A 21181-nucleotide genomic window follows, 5' to 3' on the forward strand; every position below is an offset into this window, starting at 1 on the left:
CAGTCCAATTCCCCTGATATATGGCCTGAGCTGAAAGGACTGGAGTGGCTGGTTCTGTGTCACTGGGTGTAGTGTTTTTACTGAGCCACCTTTTTTCCATAAGATAAGCTGCAGGACCAAAGTGCTGAGCAGAGCCTCTCTCAGCTGCAGAGGGCAAAGGGCTTTACAGGCCATATTAGTTTTATACATTGATTGGGGAAGACCATGTACCTCTCAGTGTTCCTGGCAAAGCTCTAGATGCCTTTGATGGAAAAATGTATGCTGCACATATCAAATTGTCTTTCTGCCTTCATATGTAGCATTCATCATGACATCTGCTTGGTGGCATTTAAGTCTTCTCTTCAGGAGACCTTTGGTTTAGGTGATAGCTCTGATGCCTAAGTAGATGCTGTCCAAGGTAGCTCAGGCTTTGATCAGGAGCTGAATCTGTCTGTCCTCATTCAAATCCACAGTCAGGCTCCTCTGTTTCTTGCCCCATCTTGCCCCACTGCCCATCTTTGATCTTGCCCTTGATGGTGCACAGTTTTACTCTGCAGAGATTCTTGACCTTTATCTGTCATCTTCCTCGTGTTAGGCCTTTGTTCCTAAACAAGTCACTCTTTTTTCTTGCTCCTCAGCTCCTTTCCCTGGAATGCAGGTCCAACTGTGCCAGCCTGATGTCAGGCTCTGCTAAAGAATCTTGTAAAAGCACTTTGAACTCTTCCAGCATAAAGTACCCCTAAATCCTACTCACTGCTCACACTGGTCCTTGGTGGTAGGGAAGGGGCAGCACATAAAAGAACCAGAAGCCCAACAGCTGGTTGATATGATACATGCCTGCTCCTCACCAAGGCACAGAGGGGTTTCCTCCTATCGGGTGAGACATACATCCACAACTGGAGTAATCTTTGTGCCTCACTCCTGCTGGATAGCTAGGCCAGTGCCATTAACACAGTGGCACTAAGGTGGTATGGGCCACTGGCTGAAGAGGAGGCTGGTGGTACTTGGTGGATTCTTCTTGCAATAACCTCCTCCTCCCCATAACGCTGAGTGGTACAGAGGAAAAAGCAGTAACTGATCCTGAGAGCCGCATGGGGCAGAGGGGTCAGCTGGTGGTTCCCCTTAGTAGGCAGCCTCCACATTCAAGTAGGTAGGAGCATGGGGCAGCTTCCCTCACCTTCATGTGAATTCCTGGCACTCAAGACAGTCTCCTAACAGGTTATGTGCTTTTTGATGTTGTTTTTGCCTCAATTCTGTAACCTCTCTTTCTGCTGGCAGTCCCTGGAGACCGCCCTCAAGTACTGCAACTACCTGTTCACCACTGTCTTTGTGTTGGAGGCAGTCCTCAAGCTAGTGGCGTTTGGCCTGCGGCGGTTCTTCAAAGACAGGTGAGCAGAGGGTTATTGTCAACAGTAGCTGTGGGACAACTGGGGTTGGGCTGGAGGTTTTGAGCATAGATTTCCTATCTTGTGTGTGAGGTGGTAGCAGGTTGCCGGGACTGCCTCCCACTTCTGCACAGCATGGACCTAGCCTCAGCCTGCATAAGCTGCAATGCCTAAGCAATAGTTGTCCAAAAATTAGCTCTTGGTTGGCGTTTGCTGGTTAGGTTAGAAAGCAAATGAGGTGGGGTTAGAGAAAGCTATTGTTTCCCTGCCCTTGAGGCAAACGGGGAGCATGCTGAAGCAGAACTTTTATAAGGAAGCTGACTTGAAGTAGTAAGGCTGTAAAAAGCTGAGCCCATTAGTCAAAGCATAGCACCATAGTAACACAGCTCCATGCTTTCAGATCAGCCTGGCTTGCCTCTGGCTGCTCAGGGTGTGTGCAGTGAATCTCTGTTTGTCTGCAAATGCCCATATAGACTGACTCAGACTGGGGCCTTGAACTCATACATAGAGAAATACTTAGGTTGAAGTGGAGGCAATTGACTTTCTTTTACAGGGAAATGGAAAAACTCCTTCATCTTTTATTCTCTTCAATTTATCTTCTTAAGGTGGAACCAGCTAGATCTGGCCATTGTGCTCCTCTCTGTCATGGGCATCACATTGGAAGAGATTGAAATCAATGCTGCTCTCCCAATTAACCCCACCATCATCCGGATCATGAGGGTGCTGCGTATTGCCCGGGGTGAGAGAGACGTTGGCTAGAGGCAGGGGGTGTAGGTGGACATGGAGTGGGACTTGATGCTATGACTCATTGATCTGTGGCTGTACAATCACCAGCTCTGCTTGTACCTAGCCTTGGGATAGTAGCAGGGGATGTGATGAAGGAAAGCCTAGAGTCTAAGGCTTTCTGGCTTCCTTTAGAGATGCAGTGGTTTTAATGGGAGATGAAGGGCCAGGGGAATCTGCTGATCATGTGAGACCTGAGCTTTTCCCTATTACTCTCTTATGGGGAAAGTCTGGCAGTGGTGTTCGGAGAAGGGGTCACCAAGCAGATCGATGTTTACACAGGGAAGGGATTAAATCTTCCTAGTGGTGACCAGATGTACTAAGCTGCCTTACCATGGAGGTTGGAGGAATAGAAAGTGATGGAATGAAAAATCAGAGCAGAGGGAGAATTGTGATGCACATTGCTAGGAGAAGGAGAGCTCTTGGCCAGACTGTTGAAGTGAAGCAGAAGAAGGGGGTGGAAACAGAGTATTTAGGAGATGGTTTGGAGGAGTAAGAACCTCTGGGGTTGTACAATCAAAAGGGAAAAGGAGGACAGGTCTGAGAGGAACAATCCAGTTTTTCTAGGTCAAGGGGAGACAGGACATCTAATACTGTATCTCTGCCAGTCATAACTGACACAATGGATGGACCTTCTGAGCTTAGTGTGAGTGACACTTCTCTTGTGCTTGTTGTGGCAGTCCTGAAGCTACTGAAGATGGCCACAGGAATGCGAGCACTGCTGGATACAGTTGTTCAAGCCCTGCCACAGGTAAAACAGACAAGCTTCTCCTTTTCTGCACCCCTTTTCTAAAGGGCTGATTCTCATGGAGTCTCAGAGGTGGTGTCTACTGTGTTGTGCAGGCAACTGCCTGAAGGTGATGTCCATGTTTTCATGTCATCCATGGGGGTACAGCTGTTCTCAGACAAGTCTTGTCCAGGTTAGCATGTCAATCACAAGGGTTCTTCAGCAGATGAATTAAATAAAGCCTGGTTCCTGGATAAGGGCATATTTTCCCCATCATGTCTATCTAGTGTCTAACTGCTTGTGGCTAGTGCTCAGCTCCTCTCTCCCCACTCCATAGGAAGGAAGAGTGATAACTGGCAACCGTTTCATGGAGAAAGGAGATCTTTGCATCTCTGCCCCTCTTACCCTCCCCTGCATGTGCCCTCTTTCCCCTCATCTCCTTTTCTCAAACTCATATCATATCACATCACTCCTTATCTTAGCCACTGCCTCCCCCTTCCTACTTTCTCTTCTTTTCTCCTCCTGGATCCTTTTGTGTTTTGGAGCCTCTCCTGCAGGAGAAGCAGCAATGCTCTCTGTTGTGGCTCACGCAGCCGGCAGTTAAGTGTCTACTGCAAGACAGCCAGACAGAAGGATTTCATGAGCTGTGAGCGGCAGCTGTTCCCAAGTGAGATGCTGACACAGTGCTTTACACAGGCTTCAAGCCCACTGTGAGGAGCCTCTGTGATGGATGAGCAGTCATGGAGACTGGTCCCCTTCCTTTTAGATCTTTGAGAGAGAATTGTTAAGCAAGGAGTAATGGCACCAAGTGACTCTACTGATCATACATCAGATCATTCTGCTGGCAGGCCCCGAGCAGGCAGCTCTGTTGCATGATATCAAAATGCATGGGCATTTATCAGTTGATTTATCAGCTAACAGTCTTGGAGACTGATGCAGAGCTGAGAATCAATCAGAAAATGGCATGAGTAGTTACCCAAGAAGCTTACTTCTGATATTGGTGACAATAAATGTCAATCTGCATTAGAGGAACATTATGACACAGAAGCAAGGGAGGAACACTGTGAATTCTTATGAGTCCTGAGCTCTGTATGATCATCCATGCTGCTTATTAAACAATAATAATTTCTGGCTTCATCTAATAATTATTGTTACATCATTAAAATGTAGGATATAAAATAATATCATCATCCAAGAGAGTTGGGGCCTGAGATACACTGAACAACAGATGGACCTGAGATTAAGGGTATTCTTGTAGCAGGCAGCCTTGGGCCAGTAACATTTATTAGTTCTGGCTCTGCTGACCAAGGTTAGCTCAGTGCAGCTTTTTTCCACCTTGCTCTTTTCCGTTCCAGGAGCCACAACTGCTGATTTTTTTTTCCAGGCAAGAGTCTGTAGTGGAGCAGATCTTCAGATCCAGCATCTGCATGTGTGTGGCATATTTATTCTGAAATCCAGATAAATGCATTCAGATATTAAGAGGTGGCTGAAGTAGTATCTAAAAGCCTTTGCTCAGAGGACTCTGCAGTATATTTGGACTTATATGGTGAGACTCAGCTTTTACCCCCAAAATACAGAGAACAAATAAGAGAAAAGGAAGTGTTGGTATCTTTGGCATGACAACGGAGAAACAGTCATCAGGCAATGGTGTTTTGCTCAGGATGGCAAAAAGCACAGGTGGGACCTCAGTTCAAGCCTCTGAGCCCTGCTGTGGTCCTAGCCACAAACCACAAGTATTTTCTTCCATACTTCATAAATTCTGCCTTTTCTGCCTCCCACTCACCTACAACTCCTTTGTTAACTAAGATGGTAGGTCAGGTCTATTTGGATGTTCATTAATACCTGCCACAAACTCCTCACAGGCAGATGTCTAAAGGTCTAGTCTCTACGTATTCCCTGGAGGTTAATAAAAAGCAGTGCTTAAATCTTCCAGCATCAAAGCCTGTGATCAATCAATCCATTTCCTATTGACTTCATTCTGTAACAGGTTGGCTTAGTTTAATAAAGTCACATAACAGAAAATTAAAAAATTACTCTGTGGTTAAAGTTGTGCACTTAAAGCAGGGCCAAAGTCCCCCAGCTTCACTGTTAAAAGATTGAATTTAGTCTCCATATTTCATACATTGAGTCTTCAGGGGACAGTTGAATTATCTGAAATATTGGTCTTCAAGATTTATTGGTTTTGCTGAAAGAAGCAGTTTAAAATAAGCTCTCCTTTCCCTTGCACGGTCTCTTTATGTGCCCAGAGTATAATCATCAGGGATTTTGGCTTGCTAATGGCATACAAGGCATCTCCAGTTGTCCTGTTTCAATTCTCTTTCTGTATTTGTTATACTGCAACAATTCTTAATAGTGAATGGATATTTAATTTTGAGGAGCCCTTTGGAAATGTAGCCCTTAGCTAAGTTTTCTTAACTTCTTAATGGCCTGTAGACAGACCCAGAAGTGCATGTTCACAGCATTTACTAGGGTGTCCAATTCAGTCATCAGAAATTATTTTTTCCCCTGAGTATGCAGGGAGCTAGGATCTGGCAGCCATGGGGAGTGGGTGGGCCGAATCATTTATTTCCCTCCTGAATTTGGATTACACAGCAGTTGCCATGACTAAATTAGACTCCTGAAGTGGATGGTACTAACAAAGGCCCAGTGACAACATGCATTCAGATCAGATACTGCTCAGTCTTCCAAAAGCACCCATATACCAGTGAGGTCCTGCATTTCCCCTGCCTTCTATTGCTCCATCAACAATGTGCTAACCATTACTGGCATTCTCTGTTACTGTTCAGCCTGCTCCTGCTCCTCACACACAACCTGGCAGGAGATTCTGAGGCAAGCATTGATTTGAGAGCGCTGGTGGCACTGCTGCCTTTGTGCACTATGAAGCAGCAGTGCTTGTATTGGGGGGTTTCCAAACAGCAGCTACTGAAGGCCCAGAAATCAGGGGGTTTGCCTATTATTCAGGAAATGCAAAGGAAATTATGCTTTCTCTCTTGACTTGTTCATAGCCTTCTCTTCTCTTCTCTCCTCTCCTCCATCTCCCCATATTTCACAAGTACCTCTTTACCCTTCCTACTTGCCACCTGCCTAGTCCTTCCACAAAGCCTGCAGTAACCTTCACATGTAGCTGGTGCTTTGCCTCACCATGCTCTGCCTGAGACAGGACAGAAGCTTGTGTACTGGTGCCCCTGTCTCTATGGAGCACTGCTGCTGTGCTCTTCACATGAGCATAACTTTGAGCAACTTAGGCAGTTTTGTAGGGCTTGTAGCAGTGCAGGGCATGTCTGTGTCTGTAACCCATAGCTTATCCTTCACTCAGCCAAACCACCTTCAACTTCTGTGCCCCTGCTCCAATGTGGTTGTCTTCATCTGGCCCAGAAACTGTACACTTTAGCCAGCCCTGGGCAGAGCTTGTGTTGGAGTGGAGGTATCTGGGGGAAAAAAAGCATCCTTCAAGTCCAGTTACAACTGGGGATTTCTCAATTGTTTGGTTGCATTTGTACATTGGGTATTCTCTGCTGTTCTCCTCAGGCTTTGAAAGACAGAAAGACTTGCCTGTAGAGATGAAACAGGCTTTGGGGTAGGCTGACCACACCATTTGCTTTCAGGTGGGAAACCTTGGACTCCTTTTCATGCTCCTGTTTTTCATCTATGCTGCTCTTGGAGTGGAGCTCTTTGGAAAATTGGGTAAGTCTCAAACCAACCATGCTGCTGCTGGGAATGTGAGGTTTCTCAGAATCAGTAATCACTCAATAAAGGGACTGAATTACTTGGTGGTGTTTGTTCTCCTTTATTCCTCCTTTAAGAGGAATTTCTCTTGAAATAGTTATTATCCTAAAAGCCTAAAAGCAGTGTCTGCTTTCTCTGTCATTCTTAAACTTTTGCTTTTTCTGGGCTGCCTATATTGATACTGCCTTCAAGATTACAAGAAAAACTCAGAGAAGGATAATCATATCTCTTGCCATGGAATATTGACAAAGCACAATGGCATGTTGGGAGGATATTGTGAGCAACTGAGTTACGCTGCCCAATATCCTGGGAGTGGGCCACCAGGGACTTTTCAGTGTTGCCAGGCAAGAACCAACTCTTGGGCAGGGTGCTGATGCCATTACCTGAGGTGTCCAGACTGTAAGAAGCCTGAAGGCCCCTCTCCAGTTCCTCCTGTTGATCTGAATGTCTACAGTACATCCTCCACTGATAGCCACAATCCCCTTCCTTTCAGTTTGCAATGATGAGAATCCCTGTGAGGGCATGAGCCGCCATGCCACCTTTGAGAACTTCGGGATGGCCTTCCTCACACTATTCCAGGTGTCCACAGGTGACAACTGGAATGGAATCATGAAGGTAACTGAGCCTCAGTGTTGTGGATGTCCTTATTCGGGGGAAGAATAAATTCTGATATGTGCTCTGCTCAGCAGTGCTTGGACTAGAAAAGGGAATGAGTGCAGGAGTGGGGATGCTAGATAAGGTCCTTGATTGAGCCAGACCTTCCCCCCCACCGTGGTAACTCAGACCTTGGGCTTATCTACAGACATCTGGCTGAGAAAAGTGCAAATTGCCCTTGGGAGAATCAATAAGACTATCCAGACTAAGAGGAAATATCTATTGTTGCAAGGCCTGTTACTAAAGCTGAATGCAGGTGCATTGGATGGGGCACCCATTTGCATGGCTCCCGGGGCAATCTGAAATAGCCCTTCCTTCAAAGGATATGGAGAGGGGAAAGTTCTTTGAACACATGTGGTGCTTCTGAGCCTGGATGGCACAGGGCAGTACTAGACTGCCTTTTTTTTGCTCTTGCTCACATGTGCAGTGGCAGCAATGTGATAATCTGGAAGTCAGTTGTCAGTTTATATATGTATATATATATATATATATATATGCCTTTGGGCATATTTATACTGAAGTATGATGGGATACTGTCCCATAGGAATATGGGGATGTCATGATCCCAGAAGGGGTGGGGACAAGAGAAATGTTTGCCTTGCTCTTTCCATTGGCATCAGTGGGTTTTGACAGAAAGAGCAGCCAAGCTTGTATTCTTACTTTAGTCCTTCCTTCCTTCCATCGTTTCCTCTCAAACCCAACTTCCCCTCAAGGATACCTTGCGTGACTGCAGCCACGATGACCGGAGCTGCCTCAGCAACCTGCAGTTCATCTCCCCACTGTACTTTGTTAGCTTTGTGCTCACAGCCCAGTTTGTCCTCATCAATGTGGTGGTAGCTGTGCTCATGAAACACCTCGACGACAGCAACAAGGAGGCCCAGGAGGATGCAGAGATGGATGCTGAGATTGAGCTGGAAATTGCACATGGGTTCTGCTCCCGCAAGTCGCGCAAGGAGCAGGGAAAAGGAACGGGAACAGGAGGTGGTGGTGGGAGAACAGATCCTGAAGGACGGCTGTGCATGAGATGTTACTCTCCAGCACAGGTGAGTATGCTTTTGAGCTTACCAACCAGAGTGCAGTAAGTAGCTGTGGGGAGAAGATGGACAGCCTAGAAGACAGAAGGCTTAGCAGTAACAGATAGACTTTTCCATCTCAGAGCATGAGGTTTGCTTCCAGCAGTAGACTTTTGAGTTGGTGGAATCATGTGGGGACAAGGCTGTGATAGCAGTGGGACCTATTCATTGTCATCGTGGTGAACCTGAGGGCCAGCAGAGAAGGGGTGGAACAGATCAAATAAAGGTGTGACAGGAGGACATTTTAGAGGAGAGTTCAGGAGAAGAGAGTGGGAACTGACAGATCAGGAGCGAGGCACTCCAGCTGAGCTGGAAGGAAGGTGTGAGCAGTGCCATGGTGCACTGACAATAAGTGAAGACAGTCCCTCCTTCCCTCCTTTTTGTTTGTTTCCTTCTTTTCTTTTTCTTTTCTTTTTTTTTGCCTTCCCATTGAAATCTGGCACCGTTACACACCCTAAGGAGCAGATGCTCCCAGAGCAATCCTGTGCAAGTACCTGCAGGACAAGATGCTGCTCCAGATGAGTCAGGGTGGAGAACCCAGCCCCAAATTCACATGAAACCTTGAAGCAAAAAGCTCGGCATTCTTAAAATGATCTCTCCCATCCTCCCCCCTTTCTTGTCCCCTAGGAGAACTTATGGCTGGACAGTGTCTCTTTAATTATTAAGGACTCCTTCGACGGGGAGTTAATGATCATCGATAACCTATCGGGCTCCGTCTTCCATCATTACTCCTCGCCGGCCATGTGCGAGAAGTGTAACCATGACAAGCAAGAGGTAACCTGCGTACGAGGATGTGTGAGAGGACTCTCCCCCCAAGACCTGCACCCCCACACTCACGTGCCCGCAGGTCATCCGATGCGTGCTCCTGGCTGGAGATTGTGTAGACAGAGAGTTTGTTGACCTGTCGTTGCCATGAACTGCTGATGCTGCCTCTAGTACAGGCCTGCCCTCGTTAGCCACGGAGAGATATTTGAGGTGGTGGAAATGGTGAGAGGTGCAAGGACACAGGTCAGGAGGTACTGAATGAGCTGTGGAGAAATGACTACAAAGGCATCCTGGCAGCTCTTGTGTTCAATTCTGCAAGAAAAGCAGAGATTCAAGCTCATGTTGTACAGAGGCCTCGAAGAATCTTATCCCGGTGTCAGCACTCAGGGGCAAATTGGCAAGAGATTTAAGCATAGGTTTTGTCTTAATATCAGACATGCTTGCTTAATCCCTGTTGAGGTTGATGAATTAAGCACACACTTAAATGCCTTGTTGAACAGAGTCCCTATCTGTGAGCAAGGATTCTTTTGTGGTGAAAACCAGTTAATTAGTTTGAGCAAAAATTAAGTGGGCCCACTGAGAAAGCCTGAGAGTCTCTTTTCTGATGGAGAACCTGTTAGCTGACAAATGGGTGGCTGCTAAAAGCAGGGCATCAATGGCTTAGTCTTGTGCTTCTAAAGTTAGAAGATGCTTTAGAGAACTACTTCTTAAGTGATTAGTCCTTTCAGGTTGTGAGATTTCAGGAGGAAAGTAGTCTGGGAGAAGTTAGGTGACTAGCAGAACTGATTTTGTTTCTGAAATTGGTGTAGTGTATTTAAATGCTGTGATTGTGGTCAGACTTGTAACAGTAGTGTGGCTCATCTGACACTAAATCAGTGTATCAGTGGCAATCTTCACCATCTTCTTCCCCTAACTCACTTGCTATGTTGCTATTGCTTATAAAGAAACCAGGAACCTTGGGAAGAGGGCTCTCATTGGCACATTGCTGGAGGAAAACAGCCTTTTGTTTGGCTTCAGATGGCTAGCTCTGATGCTGTAGGTTTTTCTCAGCTGAATCCTTGTCCCCACAGCTTCCCTTTTGAAAGTAGCAGAATGCTAACATTGCTGCAGTTTATCAGTATTGCAACACTTCACAAGTGGGTGCTGCATTGACACAGCCCAATTGCTAGTTCTCAATGAACTACAATTCCTACTGCCTGTCTCGGTTTAAAGAGCAAGACAGAATCTTATTTTACACACAGATACACACACACACCATAGGGAGCAAAATAAAATGCTCTCACAGAACTGGAGAGAAATACAGACTTGTATTCAAAAATATATATAGAATACAGAATACATCAATCCAGAATATATGAATCCATACTATCTACTACATACCTAGACAAACCTCCCCCTTATCCATGCCTTAATACTCAGGCTTTAGTGCTCTTTTCTCCCCCTGCCCCCCATATGCCTCCTACATAAGGCCCAAATAGGCCAAAATGGTGTATGAAAAATTACCCAGGCCTCCTAAGGCAGCAGTGAGACCCAAAATCCTCCCCCATGCTTGATACAAACTCATGCCTTCCCAGGAGGAGAGAGAAAAGAGAGAGAGCTGGCAGTACAGCCTGCTTATAAAGAGATAGCAGAATTACGGGATAGAATGAACAATTTACACTTTCAGGTCCATCTCGGGACCATTCTAGACCTCCTGGAAGTCTTCCACTCTGTGGTTCTTAAAGGCATCTAGCCTCAAACCCTAGCACTGCTTTATGTAAGTCTTTATCAATTGGTGCTCAAGCCTTCTCAGAAAATCAGGTTTTCCAAGGCATTTCAACATGATTACCCTAAAATTAAGTCATTTACAGCTAGTTTGCTACATTTGAAAACAGTCCAGATAGTCTTCAGTGTCCTGTCTAGGAATAAAGACAACAGATTTTCTTACATTCTCATCAGGGACACTATACAGCAAAACCTTCAAGTGCAACCCACAGACACAGCAAAGAGTTTAACAGAATAATCACAGCCAAAGAACTCTTCTTGGGTCGTATTTTCTAATGGCTGTTAGAGAGCCATACATCATGTTTCAAAATTGGTATTTCAATACATCTCAAATGTGAAGATGAAAAGAAATTACCTGTGACTGCAGGAATACCTTCAACTTTTATTTCTGATTATATGAATCAGCTCAGAATTTTAAATCCTGGTTGATCATGAGCTTCTCTTCTTAGCCCGGAGAGGAGGAGACTCAGGGGTGACCTTATTGCTCTCTACAACTACCTGAAGGGAGGTTGTAGACAGGCAGAGGTTGGTCTCTTCTCCCAGGCAGCCAGTACCAGAACAAGAGGACACAGTCTCAGGCTGCACCAGGGGAGGTTTAGATTGGATGTTAGGAAGTTCTATACAGAGAGAGTGATTGCCCATTGGAATGGGCTGCCCGGGGAGGTGGTGGAGTCACCATCATTGGAGGTGTTCAGGAGGAGACTTGATGGGGTGCTTGGTGCCATGGTTTAGTTGTTTAGGTGGGTTGGGTTGGTTGATGGGTTGGACACGATGATCTTGAAGGTCTCTTCCAACCTGGTTTACTATTATTATTATTAGTATTAGTATTCACCTTTCACTATATAAGACTGAGGAAATTCCAACAGGAAACCACTACGTGGAGTCACAGCTAGGCTTTGTCCAGCAATGCACATAGTCATTAAATTAGTGTACTCTGGCAGAGCAACGTATCTGAAACTACAGTTCTCTCTGTGCACACAATGCACAATCTCAGAAGGAACTGACAGGAAGTTACACAGGCCAAACAGATTTTAACTAGTCCTATTCAGCAGGTGTATGTTCAAGCAGAAACAGTACACTTGCTGCCTCCAGAAATCACGTATTAGCCAAAAAGGTTCATTTGTAGTTTAATCCATCAAGATGCTGAGCACAGTGGATGGACACAACACTTCAATATGTGCTCAGAGTTATTAATACGTGCTGAGCTCCGTGCTTCATCGAGTAGAAGTGCAGCTGGTCTCTTATTTTCAAACCAATTGCTCACACAATTAATGAGTTTTGCAAAGGATCCTTCTGTTTTCAAAAGTGTTCTACCTGCAACCAGTTACTTTCAGAGGGATTTGTGTGCATGGTTCAGTGTCTCAGATTGATGTTCTTGGCAGTTTTCATGGGTTGTGCTCCTGGTGAGCAGCCACTTCTCCCCCTATTGCAATTTTCAGATAGTTTTTTTTTGGTCCTCATCTTTAGTCAGAAGATTTTTAAATATTGTGTGGTAATGGAAGCTATGGGAACAAAACTTTCCTTTCTTTTTGTTTTGGTACTGTTTACCCCTTGTCATCTCCCTCTTATCACTCTAGGGTTTGGCTGACAGTTAGACATCTGTGGATTGGTGGCTGATTGTGCATTTAGCCGGTGGCAGGAGTTTGCCAGTGAGCAGCTGTGGATGATGCCTCCACACGCCCAGTTTATCTGTTCATCACTTTGTAGATCCCAGGGTGGTCAAAATTTGTAAGCAAGTGGTTCAGTGAAAAGCAGATTACTCTGGCTTTTGTTGAAACTCTCTTTTGGGGATGGAGAAGGTAGGCACAGATGTGACTATATTTCATGCTGGCGTCTCTACAAGCACAGCTGTAAGGCTGTTCTGGTGTAAGGAGCACTTGGGCGAGCAATGGCTGAGCACGCACATGAAGTGGGACCAAATGGAGACTGTTTTTCTTTACACAAGGAGCTGCTGACTGCTGGCTGTGTAGTGTGCTTGACATCACTTTGTTGTGGGCTCTCTGGTGTGTCACTGCTCTGAGTAGCTGTTGTTGGTTTGAGGCTCTGTACGTGCTTGAATGGCACCAACGGTCCAGTGTCACAGTAATACCCCAAGCAAGGAGCCCATTTGTACCTTTCATTTAGATCCAACTTTTGTTTCCCATTCTGTCTACTCAAAGTACATTGTCTCTTGGATGAAGACCTCTCCCAGTCCAGTGTTGCCACAAGCCACTCAACTCCCAGCTCGAAGGAGTCATCTCTCACAATGCTCTACCTGCTCTTATAGGACAAAAGCTGTACCCACCTCTTGCAAACACAAACGCAAGGGAGACAAGATAAATGGCCAGGAAGCTATCTGCCCTGACTGAGACAAGGCAGAATATAGCTCTAAAGAGTCAGGTGCTGGTAGTGGGGATGGGTGAGACTCTAGAGACCAAGGATGGAAAGCCAAGCACAGGAGACTGCTTAGGCTGCTAGAAAAGGAAGATGCTTTTCAGGCACTGTGGGAGAGAGTTAAGAGGGAGAAGGGAATTGAAATCTTAGCAGAAAGAGAATGGGAGAGGCACAGATGTGGTATGAAACAGGCCAAAAGATAAAGCAAGGTCAGATGTGGGACTGGAACAGAGCTGAGGCTCAAGGATGAGAGAGATGGAGTGGCCAGACTTGGTTTCAGAAAGCAAGAGAGCACATGTATGAGTTGGCAGGAGCAGTGAGTTTAGGGGTGGAGAGCAGGATGGGAGACCATGTTAGCTGAGGTCTTGGGTAGGTTAGAGGTGAGGGGAAGCTGGAGGGAGACAGAATTTCAGTGATGAAGGTAAGAGTATATGAAAAGCATGATACTGGCATGGACTGCAAGAGGCATGACTACCCCTGGAATGAAAGCACTTTCACATTTAAGCAGGGCTGTCCGTGGTGCCTTCAGAGAGAGGGATCCATCCCTCAGCAGAGCAGACTGCCATGTCACCGGCCTGGGGGAGCCCTCTCCCCACCCGGCTTTGCTTACAGGGCCTTGTGCTAGCCGTATCGCTGGGACAGATTCAGGACTCCTTCCTGCAGTTCTGACACTAGAGGAGCGTGGACTGGCATGGGCTGCTTGCAGATGTGTTCAACCTTCCTTAAAAAAGGTGGATTCTCCTGCCCAGCCCAGGTCTGGGCTCAAGAAAAATCCAAGGAATATAACCTAAAATTGATCTCGGGTCTACAGGCTCTCACTTATCCACCATAGACGGTGTGACTGCTTGAAATATGGATATCAGGCATGACCTCTGACAGCTCCTTTCCCTTCCTGCAGGTCCAGCTGGCTGAAATGGAAGCATTATCCCTCAACTCAGACAAGTCCTCTTCCATCCTTCTAGATGAGTCAGAAAATCGCAACACTTCTCAGCTGAGTCCTAAGGAGATCAAGGTTAGCCCCAGGTGGTCATGGACCTGTTGCACCATGTGCTGTATTTATGCCTCTTCTTTTTCAAAGTGCTCTGTACTCATCCCTGATGAGGAATATAAATCCAGATCACTTCTCCAGACCTTCTCCACAGAGACATAGTGTGGAGAAGGATGTGAAGAGAAAAAAAGGGATGTATGTTTTTGAAAGGTCTCTTCACCATTGTCAGTAACCTCCTCTGTGCCTGTATTTAGGAATTTGGGATGGAAAAGTGAACATCTTTTAGACAACTGGAAGTTACCTTTAGAATCAGCTCTTACAATCATAGAATAGGATCACAGGATCAATAAGGTTGGAAGAGACCTCAGAGATCATCAAGTCCAATCTGTCACCCAACACCTCATGACTACTAAACCATGGCACCAAGTGCCACATCCAATCCCCTCTTGAACATCTCCAGGGATGGTGACTCCACCACCTCCCTGGGCAGCACATTCCAACGGCTAACAACTCTCTCTGTGAGGAACTTTCTCCTCACCTCCAGCCTAAGCTTCCCCTGGCGCAGCTTGAGACTGTGTCCTCTTGTTCTGGTGCTGGTTGCCTGGGAGAAGAGACCAACCCCCTCCTGGCTACAACCTCCCTTCAGGTAGTTGTAGACAGCAATAAGGTCACCCCTGAGCCTCCTCTTCTCTAGGCTAAACAATCCCAGCTCCCTTAGCCTCTCCTTGTAGGGCTTGTGCTTGAGGCCTCTCCCCAGCCTTGTTGCCCTTCTCTGGACACATTCAAAAGTCTCAATATCCTTCTTGAATTGAAGGGCCCAGAACTGGACACAGCTGGAGGTTTCAGAAAGATGACAGTGGGTGTGAAACACTGTAACATTCCCATTAATTTGAAATGTCTCTTCTCTGGCCAGAAAGAAGTGCCCAGATTTTTTAGTCAATATTAATTTTACACTTGGCACCACAGGAGAATGTGAACTGCTGAGTTCACAAAGCTCCTCTTGAGGCTTTGACAAGTCTGCTCTCTTGTTTGCCTTTAAATTTCACAAGCCTTTGTCCTCACTTACTTTTTCCAGCAGGATGGCCAGGAGAGCCCTGACTCGAATGGGGCAGGTGAGCTGGGGGAGTGCCTGCTCCCAGTATCCAGTGAGGATGGCTCTACAAACCCAGATAGCTACCTGTGTGAAATGGAGAAAACTCCTTTCAACTCAGTCCAGTCTTGGCTAACACATGAAACTACCAAAGGTGAGCATGGCTCTCATCATTCTCCAGGTGTGTGGGTTGGCTCAGCTCATCTGCCTTTCTCCTGCCTTCCCCCTGCCTGCTGTGGAATTAATGTGATGTAGGGTTACACTAACCAAGAATTAGCTTTCAGTTTGACAGCTGACGGGGTGAGGAGCAGGCAGTGATTTGTAGTTGCATCAAAGCCTTACAGCTCAGCAATTCTCTGAGAGCAGCAGCTGGAAAGGCAAGCTGGGCTGTTGCTTTATGACTCTAAGCTGTGTTAGATCTTCCAGGTCTGATGCAGGTTTTGGTCCCTGTGCAGAAAGCATGACTCATAGTGTGAACACTAGTCTAAGGCATTTGGGCCATGAGTGTATATTACTAAATGTCCCCCCACACACACTGGACAGAACACAGCAGCAAAGGCACCAAATACAATCAGAGGACTTTTCAGCCTTATTTGTTTGTTTGTTTGTGTTCTCCTCCCCCTTTCTCCTGTTGCTTTGTCAGTCCCTCCCATCCCTTTCTCTCCAGGTGTGTCTTGCCCTCTGTTACCTGTACCTGCAGAATTTTTCCACCCAGCCATCTCTGCCACCCAGACAGGGCCTGAGAAAGTCTCAAGTCCACACAACCTTCCCAAGATCTCTCTGCAAGGCTCATGGGCATCACTGAGATCTCCGAGCGTGAACTGTTCACTTCTTCATCAGGTGAGGACCCCTGATTCCCTCTGATAGCAAAGCTTGATCTTCACATCACACCCAAATACAGGGGGCTGAATGCAGAGGAGGGCAGAGGAAAGAGAGAGGCAGCTGTGGCCATGGGCTGGATAACCTCAGTCTGATCTGTTGGAGGTGCACAGTGGACTGTAGAATGCAAGAGAATTAGGGAGAAGATTGTACAGAGAGGGGGTGCTGTATTGCTTTTACCCCCTGAAATCATATCTTCTGCTTAGAATCAAAAAATAGCTTGTCAGCTACAGCTAGTCCCACATGAGGACAAAAATCACATCACCTTTTAGCTCACTCCTGGATCCCATGCACCAAGCATCTTGCAGACACCTCCACAGTGTGAGACAGGGATAAATGACAGCTACTCATCTTCCTTGGCTTCTCTTAGTGCCGTGACTCCAGATCATGCCCCTTGTAGGCTGGAACAGGCTTCTCCCTATTTACCTCCTCCACAGCCCTTCATGCACATCCACACACTGTGTTCTTGAGCATGCTGTTTTCCCCTGCCTCTGCTCTTACATCCCAGAGGGGTGCTATCTCTTTCTGAAAAGGCAGCTATTTCTCACTAATGAAAGAGAAGAATAAAAGTGTTGAGGGAACATCAGGTGTCTCTGAAGAGCAGAAGAGGCAGAGATGAAAGTCCAGTAGAGATCCCTGTTATTGTTCTTGGAAGGTACTCCCTGAACAATTTGCTTGAGCAGTACAGGGACACTCTATTCCAGACAATCTGAAAAATAAAAATGAAATCATATGTTATCTAGTTCTGTGTGACAGACACTGTTGGTACAATACCAATGTGCATAAACTCACCAAGGATAAATTTAGCCTCAAGCTGAGACCACAGAGTTGTTGAGGTGTTGAAAGTTCTGGTACAAGCTTAGACATGAGGGGGAAGATCTCTGAAGCTGGCACACCACTGGGACAAAAGTATTGAACTGTTGTAAAGGAGAAACTGGTAAAGTTCTGAGGATGTGATGGGGACTGTATTGAGTAGCTATGGTTCAGGAGACTACTTCCAGTCCTATATGGATCATTCCCAGGGCTGTGTCCCTGCACTATGATCTCATGGCACAGACCAATTTCCTAGGAACAAGAGAAATGCAGCTTCACTAACTGAGCTCTGATACAAGGAAATTAAAGCTATTTTGCCTTCCTGCTGGAAGGGTACCCATCCTTTCTGTCCTAAATACCATCACCACCACCAGTGCTGGCCAGATGAATCATGAGGCCTCTTTTCTCTCCCTAGCATTGCTGAATTTTTAATGAAAGGAGGTTTAGGTAGAGAGCCTGAGGTCTGTGTATGGAAGTCCCCTGATTTCTGTCCAGCTGATGGGTTTGATGTGCCTGCAGCCTGTGTGACAGGTTCACAGGGAGCCTCAGCTCCACTGCCTCCTGGAGCACAAGTGGTCAGGGTCAGCCCAGCAGAGCACCCCTTCCCTCTGGCAAAGCATTTCACATAGGAGGGGAAGATTCATCCTGGAGTGAAATTACACCAGAGCTCAAAATATTAAAACCTTTCTTCCTTCCCCTAGAAGTAAAAACCTGTCGTGCAGTTTGCCCAAGGGGCTTTGTAGCATTGCTCGGGTGGTTTATAGCTGCCCTCCCCAAGAGAGGAGAGGGAAAGAAGAAGTGGAGATTTGCAGCTTTTCCTGTATTTGTGGCTCATTTTCGCATTATAAAAAGGGGCAAATTCTCTGGCCTGTTGCTGAGAGCTGTGTTTTCACACTCCTGCTCCCCAGGCCCCCGAGAGCGATACGTCGCTGGACAGCAGGAGCAGCAGCTCGGCGGGCAGCCTGCAGACCACTATGGAGGACAGCCTCAACCTCAGCGACTCTCCTCAATGCACCCTCGACCTCCCGGTGGCTCTGTGCCCCATGCCAGCTGCCGACAGCCAAAGACCCCTGGCGGTCCCCCTCTCCCCCACCTCCCGCCGCCGGAGCCTGCGGGGCCGGGGGCTCTTCAGCCTCCGAAGCATTCGTTGTCACCAGCGCAGCCACAGCAGCGGCGGGAGCACCAGCCCCGGCTGCACCCACCACGACTCCATGGACCCTTCGGACGAGGAGGGGGCGGGCAGCAGCCTGCGGGGGGGCGGCAACAACAGCGAGCCCTCGGAGACCCTCAGCAGCCTCTCGCTTACCTCCCTTTTCTCGCCTCCACCGCCGGGGCTGACGCTGGTGAAGAAGTGCAGCAGCACCAGCAGCCTCCATGCCAGCCCCTCGCCCCGCCGCCCCGCCGCCCACCACACCAAGCCCTTCTACACCGTTGACCCCCGAGGCTTCCTCTCAATGCCCTCCTGGGTGACGGACTTGTGCAAGGACACCTCCTCGCCTGCGGAAGGAAAGAAGCCGGACGTCCCCGGCAGACTGGGGACAGGGGATCGCGGCTCCCCGCTCCCGTCCAAGCTGGATCTGGGCGACGGAGTCAGCAAGAGGAACAGATGAGGGTCCCTGGGGTGCAGGGAGGGAGCGTTCAGCCGCCGGCACGGGGAGCGTGTTTCACTAACTTCTCCCCAGCAGCAGCAGCAATTCCAAAGGATTTGCAAGACAAAGAACCAGGCAAACAAATTTATAAATATATATATATACATAAATATATATATATATATAGAATAAATACTCTGGTACCGTACCTCAGAGGCGTGGGAGAGTGCAAGCAATACGGGAACAGTCCTGCCCAAGGGCAAGACCTGGACCACCACTGCAGAGACTCTAGTGACAAGAAAAGGCCATGGGGCTGGGAGGGGTGAGCCCCTCCAGCCAGGTGACTGTCATGGCAGCTGTTTAGTTATATACATATATAGAGAGATCGATTTATTTATTTTTTTTACTGAGAGATTATGAATTTCAGAAAGTGCTAAGGAGGAACAAGCAAACAGGGGCTGAAGGAGATGCTCCACCAAGAAGGAGGGTGGGGGCAAGGGGAAGAGTTTAGCAGGGTGAGCGGCAAAGGAAGAGCATCTGGGGTTTGCCTTGCCTGTTTCTGGGAACTTCCCTATTGTCCATGCTTCCATTTCAAACATTAAAACTTGTGGGCTAGATCGTCAGGTCGAGCTTAAATTGGCAGAACTCGATTGTGTGTTTCTGTTGGGTGTAAAGCAGCAGAGCTCTGGCTCGAGGTGGGTTCACGCTGGTGTACAGCAGGTGAAAATCTGGCCCCGGCAGCAGGGAAAAGCAAACAGCCGTGCAGCACGGGAAACGTTTTGAGGCGAAAAAACCTCGCTTTGAGCAGGATGTGTGAACACAGCGGGCATGCTCACGGGAGGAGAAGATGGGGGCCACATGGCATGTTTGTGTTGCTTTGTTGGCTTTGTCTTTTTTGTTTTTCAAAGACAGGAAATTGCTATGGTAAAAAAAAAAACAAAACAAAAAGACAAGACACATGGAGAAATTTGACTTGAGAGAGGCAGGGGAGAAGAAGAAGGGTACATAAAAAAGGGGAGATGGAATTGAACTTCCCCCCCCCTCCCCCTTTCATTTGCAGTAATTGTGATGTTTTGTTTTAGAAGCCCAAAGGTGCAAAAATCATCTCTAGAGAAACCTATCTGTTATTTTTGTATCTGTAGCTATATATTAAAAGAAGATAACACCTAGAACTCAAAAAAAAAATTAAAAGGACAAATAAAAGCAAAGGGGATTTCAACAACACAAAATGTAGTCAACCCCCTGGCTGAGGGCTGACCTTGTTCCAAGTCCCAGTGGGAAGAGCCTACAAGAATATCTTTGGCTCTGTGGTGGCTCTGCCTCCTTTTCAGCATCACCTCCATCCTCTGATGTTTTCCTGACTTGCATCAGTGTAGCTGAGAGGAGCCCTGCTCAGTGCCAGCTGTGGACACGGAGAGCAGGGAATGTTGGTGCATGTGTGAATGTGTCTGTGTGTGTGCACAAGTGTAAGGATGCTTTTGTGTGCTGTGCCCAGGCTCACTGGCTCACCAGCAGGAGAAATGGGGGAGAGTGAGAAAGAGAACTTTGCCTCTCCTTGTCTCTGCCTTGAAAGGGGAGTGTGAGTGTGGAGGGCTGTGCTGTGGAAGGCAAGGGCAGACTGACTCCTCAAACCGTGGCCTGCCTTGGGATCCAAGATTCAATTGGGCAGACATGATCCCCTTCTGGTGTGGTTACATCAAGACCTCAGGAGACCATCTCTCTCCTCTCCAGCAGTATGACTGCATGTGTCTCCTTTCTGGCCAAGGCCAGCCTGGATCTCACCCTTCAGCAACTCCAAGATTTTGTACCCTTCCTAAATTTGAAGGTGGGTAGGCAATCCAGTCACCCAGGGGTCACAAAGGATCTTGGATGTCACCTACCACACCCAGGGAAGCTTCACTAAGGTATGTAGAAGACAGAGTGAAAAGGGCCACAGGGAGAGGACAGCAATCCAATGGAGACAGGGAGGTTTGGAGGCTGATGCAGTGCTCAGAGTACCCTTGAGAATTCCTGCCCCTTTTTTTCCATCAGATCATGAGGCTCCCTGCAGCCCTCCCAGAGCTCTCTGGCTGGCATATGAAGCACTGTGAAGTGGGCAGCACAAAAGAGGTGTTGTGGTTTTATTGTGACCTGTCATTTTTAAGCTGCTGCTGCATCTTACAAACTGGGTTTGTAAACAGAGAGTGTGTCAAATGGGAACACAGCCAGGAAAAGGATAATTGTGGACTTGATTTATTCACTGGGGGGGAGTGTTTGTTGTCTTGCAAGTGTGCACACCGACTGCAGGGAAGTCAAGCCTGTGGGCCATGGACAGGAGAGCCTGGGTCCTTGTCCTTGCAGAAAGGATGCTGATTCAGATTTATTAAAGCAATAATAAGGGTCTCTAAATGCTCTTTTTGCATTGGTGGTTCTTTGGGTGAATTGCCCCTGCCTGCTCACCTATGGGCACAGAGGAGAGAGGTTTCAGTCCTCTAAGGACTGAACAATGAACTTGGGCTGCATAAAGCTTAGGCTCAAAGCCAAAGTTTTGAGTAGGGCTTACCAAAAATACCTGAATAGTTAAAACAGACAACTTCGTGCACTTCATGCAGGG

General features: G+C 47.2%; 1 protein-coding gene across 3 annotated transcripts in view; it reads left to right on the forward strand.

The window, feature by feature from the left end:
• Positions 1-20964, forward strand: part of CACNA1I (calcium voltage-gated channel subunit alpha1 I) — a 96779-nt gene extending 75815 nt beyond the window's left edge. Inside the window, exons 25-35 of one of the 3 annotated variants that reach the window (XM_068142489.1) lie at positions 1258-1367; positions 1970-2103; positions 2828-2898; positions 6480-6558; positions 7094-7215; positions 7968-8297; positions 8955-9101; positions 14128-14241; positions 15293-15461; positions 15951-16147; positions 17908-20964. In XM_068142489.1, the coding sequence (XP_067998590.1) occupies positions 1258-1367; positions 1970-2103; positions 2828-2898; positions 6480-6558; positions 7094-7215; positions 7968-8297; positions 8955-9101; positions 14128-14241; positions 15293-15461; positions 15951-16147; positions 17908-18609 (2175 nt within the window). In that variant the 3' untranslated portion in view covers positions 18610-20964. The remainder of the gene's footprint in view (positions 1-1257; positions 1368-1969; positions 2104-2827; positions 2899-6479; positions 6559-7093; positions 7216-7967; positions 8298-8954; positions 9102-14127; positions 14242-15292; positions 15462-15950; positions 16148-17907) is intronic. The other 2 variants (XM_068142493.1, XM_068142490.1) reach the window with 2 other exon arrangements.
• Positions 20965-21181: the final 217 nt, after the last annotated feature.

This window comes from Melanerpes formicivorus, unplaced genomic scaffold (assembly GCF_026170545.1).
Source record: "Melanerpes formicivorus ecotype bairdi unplaced genomic scaffold, bMelFor1.0.p_v2 SCAF_8, whole genome shotgun sequence".
Lineage (NCBI taxonomy): Eukaryota > Metazoa > Chordata > Aves > Piciformes > Picidae > Melanerpes > Melanerpes formicivorus.